The 7,686-nt window shown below is 50.9% G+C and overlaps 1 protein-coding gene across 1 annotated transcript in view; it reads left to right on the top strand.

Annotated features, from left to right (window-relative positions):
• Positions 1 to 1,674: 1,674 nt before the first annotated feature.
• Positions 1,675 to 7,686, top strand: part of RPL3 (ribosomal protein L3) — a 64,951-nt gene continuing 58,939 nt past the window's right edge. Inside the window, exon 1 of the mRNA XM_071731154.1 lies at positions 1,675 to 1,681. Within this exon, the coding sequence (XP_071587255.1) occupies positions 1,679 to 1,681 (3 nt within the window). The 5' untranslated portion in view covers positions 1,675 to 1,678. The remainder of the gene's footprint in view (positions 1,682 to 7,686) is intronic.

Raw genomic sequence — 7,686 nt, 5'->3', positions numbered from 1 at the left:
CTGTCACTGAGAAGAATCACAGAATCACCAAATGTCTTTGATTGGAAGAGACTTTCGAGATCATCCAGTCCAACCTTGACCAACACTGTAAGCTCACCACTAAACCATGTCCCTAATGACCAGGTCCACATGCCATTTAAATGCCTCCACAGACTGTGACTCCACCACTGCCCTGGGCAGACTATTCCAATGTTTGAGAACCCTTTCAGTGAAAGTCTGGTTCCATCCTCCTGACACATGTCCATTAGATATTTTTAGGCACTGGTGAGACCCTGCCTCAGTCTTCTCTTTGCCAGGCTAAACAGACCCAGCTCTCTAAGCCTTTCAACACAGGGGAGATGCTCCAGTCCCCTAATCATCTTAGTGGCCCTGTGCTGGACTCTCTGGTAGTTCCATGTTCTTCATGAACTGGAAAGCCCAGAATTGGACACAGTACTCCAGGTGAGGCCTCTCCAGGGCAGAGTAAAGGGGGAGGATTATCTCACTCAACCTACAGGACATACTTCTTCATGTACCCCAGGGCGGCATTGACCTTTTTTTGGCCACGAGGGCACACTGCTGGCTCATGGTGAGCCAGCACCCAGACTCCCAGGTCCTCTTCCCCAGAGCTGCTTTCCAGGAGGAGAACAGGCAGGCTCACCTCAGCCGATGGATTTTCTCTGTCTGCCTGTTATGTGGGGTTGGCCCCAATGCCTCTGAGTTGTGACATTTCCTCCCACGAGTCAAAGGTGGAGAAGCCTCATTAGACCACAGCCGTCCCCACCTACTTGCAGAATTGCTCCTGGGATGGTGTTTTCTGGAGTTCACTTTGAAATATCCCCCACAGCGTGGTTACCACCGCAGCCCTTCTGACACCAGGTCCTTGGCTTGCCACTTTCAGGTGAGGCACCAGCCCAGCTGTCCCTGATGCTTTCCCTTCCTCCCCTTGTGGCCCTTGATGTTGATCTGTAGCTCCCTGGATTCAGCATCTTTTTCACTACCTTTTCTCCTCTCATTAGGGTTACATGTATCAGAGAGTGACAGCCTGGACTTTAACCCACCCAGCCATGAAGAGATGCGGCAAATAGGACCGTGGCCCCCTGCAAGCACAGCCCCATTCAAAGAGAGAGTGGTATGCACTGTGGCCTTCCTCCCCTGGAAGCACAGCAGGCACTGCTGCTCCTGTCTTCCTTCATCCAGCCTCTGAAACAGGCAAAGGAGCAGTGGGAATTGCATCTGAATGAGTTAAAATGCTGCTGAGAATGTGCTTCAACTAGGGCTGGATCGATTTCCCTAGCCCCTGTGACTGATACAAGTATGTCCAGCCAGGGAATTGTAAAAGAAAACAAGCTTGAAACCAATTTCATTGCAACCAGTGCCAAGCTGCATGCGTTGATAAGGCCTTTGATAACATTGCAAAGAGGAGTTATTGATGTTGGAAAAGGCTGTCTCATAGCTGTTGGCAGAGAGGAGCTGGAAGCAGGAACCAGCAAGCCCTTACAGCACCCGAAAAACATTCCTTGCAAGTAGCAAGCAACCAGGGCAGCCTGGTGCCCCATGGCTGGGCTGGGGTAGCGTTCAGGATGAGGAAGAGGGAGACCTCGGCCTGTTCTTCACCATGTTGGTGAGCTGTTTGCTTTGCCCTTGCTTGCACCTGGGCTGTATTTACTCACTCATGGCTCCTCGACCCTGGGAGAAGATGGGGATGTAGAGCAGAGGGACATCTTGGGGTGAAAACAACTGCCTGTCCCTGCAAAGGGGATCCCAAGGAGGGAGTCTTATGTATGTCCCACACGTCTATGTGTGGCAACCAGCTACTACAACACGTGCTACATTTGCTCTGCCCCTGTGTGTCTGCTCTATCAGACCCTCATCTTATTTCATTGCTCATTTCTGAAGTGCCTGTGAGATATCCCAGAGATAACCAATTCAGACCATCTTGGGAGGGGTGACAGGCATGGGTGGGGACCCCAGGGGGATCACCATCAGCAGGACTGACTTCACCCCACAGCCTCTTATTTGGTAAAATTTGGCTGCTTAACCATGGTGCTCACCCTGCCTGCAGTGACTGAACCACATGGCTGGGGCATGAACCGTATCAGCTCTCCCGGGCTCATTAATCTAACTAATCTATTAAACCCTGCTCTGGGTGACAGATCATTGCAGGGCTAATGTGGTTACGCTGCACCGAGCTCCTGGCCCTGCCTGGCATGGCACGTTCTTGTAGGGACCCACTGCCCATGCCTGAGTGGTGGCTTCACAACCCCCTCCAGCTCCTCGGGATGCTGCAAGAAAGCACGGAGACCTCACTGGAGTTTTACTCATCTTCCAAGCCAGGTTGAATTCCTGATAGCCCAGAAATGCCAAATTAGCAAAGCACCCTGAAAGCATAATGAAACCCGGAAAGGAAATGACACCTAAAGGTCTGATTGCATCTGAGCTGCCTGCAGCTGGGTGAGGTTAAAAGGTAAACGAGCCCAACTAGGTGTCACCACAAGCCTGCCTGCCAGCAGGATCAGCTTCCTCCCGGACACTTTCAAAATTACTGTCTCAGCCTCTCGGTAACGCATTTTTTTCAAGTGACTCAGGTTAAGTGAGTTAAATTTCTGCTTGCCCAGCCCGCATTGCCTGCCCTGGGCAAGGAGGAAGAGAGGGGTTTTTGTTGGGGTACAGCTGCCAACAGATGGAGTCTTGTGGGTCAGTTAGGGTTGCAAAGGAGGCCTTGGTAGTGTGTGAGCCCAAAAGTGCCACATGGGCATTCAGGAGCGAGACAAAAGGGAATGAGCACAGTCTGCTTTCTTTTTGTACTGCAGCAGGGCTGGTAGGGTGCAAGGAAAGCACCCCACAAGCCTGTTATTACTCATAAAAACCTGCAGCCAGGGTCAAACCAGGCTTTCTCCATCTCACCCCCCATAGATGCAGCGTGGCAATTGAATGGTGTGCTTGGGGCCACCTCCATGGGACCAATGCCTCGGGGGGTGCCGTGTGTTACCCCTCTGGCTGGATCCTGTGGGGGGGATTCTTGGCTTGGTAAGGTTTCCAGCCAGATCCCTGGTGGAGATGAGCAGGGAGTCAGGACAGCACAAAGTCCTCCAGACAGTCCCTCCAGTTGCAACATGCACCAGCACTGCTGGGCTAGAAGAACCTCCAAGCCTGAGGTTCAAAAAGCTCCTGAGTTTACAGAGGGCTGTGTGATCCCACGGGAGGTGCTCCTGCCCTCCCCAGAGAAGGGCTTTGAGGTCCAAGGATGGTGTGGGGACAGCACTGAGGAGGCACATACTCAGGGAATGGGGCTGGTGACCTGACTGGGTGTCGGAGCAGAAGTGGGAGTTGGTATGGTCTCCGGATGCAGTACCGTGCAACTTGAGCTCCGGGCCATTCCTATTTGTGTTTGCTTTCTGCATGTTGTGAATAGATATTAGCTCAAGCTCAATGAGCTCCACGCAGGTCTTGGAACCAGATGATTCAAGCTGGGATTTGTTCCATATCTCGGGTTTCATGTGTTTTCTTTAGCTGCATTTTAATTGTGGGGTTTTCCTTTTTGTTTGATGAGATGTTCTACCAGGTGCAACTGGAAATATCCCAAATAAATACCCTTCCTTGTTCATGTGAGGGTGAAGAGGATGTGCCCCTACAATGTAACATGTTAGGTTTTTATCACAGCTGATTGTCTGGAAATCAATTGCAAATGTGTCCACAGAAAATATCTGGTGCCAGTCCAGAAAACAGCATACAATGTCAGTAGAGCCCTAGAGAGAGGAGCATAACATGGTTAAACAAATCCTGGATTTGGTTTAGCTCACCTTTATTTCCACCTCAAATCACCAGACCTCTCCTCTGAATGCAGCTCAGCTCAGGGCCTGCTGGGGACGGGAAATTAAATTCTCCTTTCTTTCTTAGTTGCCTGATTTTTCGTGGGCTGGTCCTGACAGGCTGCAGTTACCCACTGGCTGTTTTATACATCCTGAGCCACAAGAGGCCAGGAAGAGGCTGGCAGCCCAAAACGAGGGGGTCTGGTCCTATGTGGGCTCATCAAACCTCTCGCAATTAATTTCCATTTCCTGTTGCTTCGTGCCCTGACTGCTCTCTGTCCCCGTCAACTGCAGTGGTTGTGTTTGGGTCACGGAGCACTAGAGGGGCTGACAGGTTATCTCCAAGAGAGTCTCATATTTTAAGCTTCCCCATCCTCCAAACCAGCACCCTTTCCATCTGAAGGTTGGTGGTGGGAGCACTGCTGCACAGCAGAGGTTCTTGTGCCTGGGAGATGAGGGTGCTCAGAAGAGCTGCTGACTCCCTCCCTCCTTGTCTCATGCTAGGGCAGAAACTGCTCCATCCCTGCTTGCCACAGAGTGGGAAAAGCAGTTATCCAAGCTGTGAGTATCCTGTGTAGGGAGGCAGAAATGTGTTGGAGCTGCCAGCCATACATCACTTCATGGGGTCTACATCACAACCCAGATCCTGCTGACAACTTGTTCAGGCACGTGTGGGTGTTTCCAGCACTGTAAGACCTTAGGAGGGACTGGTTTGACAAGCCACTCCTGCCTTCTGCTCTCTCCCCTTCTCATTAATTTGGGGCAACTTGCCACCGGCTGCTTCATCATGCAGGTGCCCTAGAGCTGGGTTTCCCTGATGAATTCACTCAGTGAATGAACTCCATCCAACATCGTATCATAATCCCAGCCCGGGGGACTGAGGGATGATTCCACCCCCATGGATCTTTCTAGAGCCACTCATGTGATGGTACCCAGATGGGAAATCATGGCTGGAGTAGAGGGTGGTGCATTTCTGGGGTACTGGGGGGTATTCAGTCCCCTGCTTTGCCTACCGTCACCACTGTGTCCATTGCATGGAAGAAAACCCCCTTGAGGAAGGGTCCAAGCAAGGAGGGCTCTGCATTCTCCCATGTCCCTGGTGCCCTTGTCAGCCCAGCTGATGGATAACTGCAGGCAGCAAATTTGAGCAGCATCTCAATGCCAATTTAAATAAATAAAGTCAATCTGAATGCTTTGCCTTGCAGAATGGCATCTCGTTCAGCCTTTCAAGCATCAAATACCTCTGGGATTCTTTGGTTCTCAGTTTGCAGAACTATTTCCCTTTTGGCTGCTCTTTTATTTTTCTTTTTGCTTATTTAAACCTGTTTTTCCTGTGGTGAACAATCCTTGTAGGTGAAAGGAGGCAGGTTTTAGATGTTGACAGAGCTTTTCTCCAGATTTAAGAGGGATCATTGGACTCTATTTAAAAAGGTCTCCCCTGATTGTGGCTGATGGGGATGCAGATGGACATTCCCATGGTTCAGTTTTAGTCTGGGTCCCCCCAGGCTGCTGGATCTCTTGAGTGAAGCCTGTTGCTTGGAGCCGAGGCTGAGCAGATGTGCTGGTGCTGAGGGGAAGAACTCGGCCCACCTGAGGCCACAGGAGCTGCAGGAGCTACCGCTGGCCAGGGCTGCAGCCCCTTCCCCATCTCCTAAGATGGGTCACAGGAATTAGAAGGTGGGAGGAACATGCATATGTCCAAAATGCCACAGATGCCTTAAGGGTGGAACAAGCTCAGGCCAGGTGATGTTGCTTTTAGCGTCAGTGGGATGGGGGAAAAGATCAAGGTGGGGAGGAGGGTGAGGAGGTGACATTCTGAGGCTGCATCCTTCCTGCTCTGCTCCTTTTTCTTTTCTGGGAGCCCTTTCACTTTTCAGCCCATAGGGATTGCAAAGAAACACTGGGAGAAGCTACCCAAGGCACCTCCAAGGCTGGGAGAGCAGAACACAAATGGAAAGAGCTGGTATTATTTTCTTTTTATTTTAAGCCAAACACAAGAATATTAAGGGATCTGATTCATGGTGTTTGAACACCTGGGAGTGATACACAGCAGAGCCTTCTCAGAGGCACAAGATCTTCTCTGTGTCTAACGTAAAACAAACATCTTCCTAGCCAATCTCTAATCAGGGCCTTATGGATCAGTGAATAAACATAGAGGGGCTTACTTAAGTCATCAAGATTCACGCTGTTACTGTTTTTGGTGGTGGTTTTCCTGCTACCTCATTCCACCCACGTACCCCCTTACACAGATCATTTTCTCCTGCCTTCAGGTACCAGCTTGATGCAGTGCCCAGGTGGGGTGTTTTGCAGGTATCTGCGTATAAGCAACGATGCTTCGGGGCAGGACAGGCACACAGGCCTCAGGTGCCTGTGAAGGAGCTGAGAGCAGCTCTTCAAGCACAGTTTCCCTGTGCTGGCACTTGCATCCTCGTTCTGCGTGTGGCAGTGCCCCCATTGTATGTCTTGGAGTGGCCTTGGGCACTGGTGGAGGAGGAACGTGGCCAGCAACAGGGTTTTCATTGGCAGCCTTTCTGGTCTCTCTCTAGCAGCAGTCACCGTGGTCAAAATTTTGCACATCAGCCAGACCATAAGTAAGTGGCTTGGCCTCAGGTTTTAGATGTGTTTAGTAAACACGGTGCAAATTCTGCTGCATCCTTTCAACTCCCCCATCTTCCTGTCTTCCCCGTGCTGTGCGTAAGGGAGGATTGGCTCCATCTCCATTGCTGATTCTCCCCAGGAGCAGCAGACCAATGCCATGGGGAGGATAAGCTTCCCACGGGGCTGATCCCTCCTGGTCTCTCTCATTTCCAGCCAGCCCGTGTGTTCTGCACAGCTTGGAGCAGAAGCATCTTTCTGACATGCCTCAGTTAGCGAGTGATAGTGTTTGCTCCCTCCTGGGAATGCCACTGCTGCTGGAGTGAGAAACTAGAAGTATTTGGGGATTTGAGAGGAGAACTAGGGAGATGGGGATGAGTGAGACATTGCTGCATGTCTGCAAACAGACCCAGCCATTGCACAGGAACTGAGAAGTGCAGGAGACTGAGGAATCTGGGCCTTGGCTCTCTGCAGAAATAAGGGACGCCGCTGTTGGGGTGGCCTGCACATCTTTCCTCAGATCTCAGCTAGAAGGGGACTGAATCCACTTTATAATCCTCAACGTGCCAAGCAGCAACACTTCAGCCCTCCCCAGCTTCTGGCTACCAGTGAGCACTAGCTCTTGCAACCATTTCATGGCTCAAAACCTCCTCTGATTTTGGTGCCTGCACTACACCTCTATCCTCCACTCCTCAGCCCTTTGCTACTCTCAGGGTAACAAAATCCAGTTTTGCCCATGTCTCCACCCTGCCATTATCCACACTGGTTCCTCTCCAGTTTCTCCCAGTCCTTGGAGATGTGTGTCTCACTCTGCCTTTTCCTGCAAGTGGTCCCTCTAAGGTAGCTCTAAGGTCCCTTGGCAAGGCTCAGAAGAGTTTTATGCATCTTGCTCACATTTCTCAGGCCCCCTTTGCACCTCTCCAGCTGACCATCCTCAATACACCCCCTGCAGTGGGAATGGCTCCAAAACTGAGCACCATGAGCAGCTCAGCTGCACATAAGTCCATTTGCTAAGTTTTGGAGAACTTATCTGACTGAAAAAAAAAAAAAATCCCTTAAAAAAAATTTCTTCTTTTCCCCAGGTTATTTTTCAATCTAGCTCAGGTCCTCAACCTGGTTTCCTCTGGTTTCTGTGAAAGAGCCAAAGGGCAGCCTGTAGGCAGGTGGGAGGGCAGGGATGCTGCAGAGCTCAGACCACCTGCGATAAAGCTGCAATGTAAGTGGTCCAAGGACAGTTAAAATACCAAGGTCCAGAGCTTTTTCCTTTCCCTCTTTCCTGCTGACCAGGAGCAGCATCTTC

Source organism: Heliangelus exortis, chromosome 1 (genome assembly GCF_036169615.1).
Source record: "Heliangelus exortis chromosome 1, bHelExo1.hap1, whole genome shotgun sequence".
In the NCBI taxonomy this organism is placed as follows: Eukaryota; Metazoa; Chordata; class Aves; order Apodiformes; family Trochilidae; genus Heliangelus; species Heliangelus exortis.
This window is presented reverse-complemented; position numbering and strand designations above follow the sequence as displayed.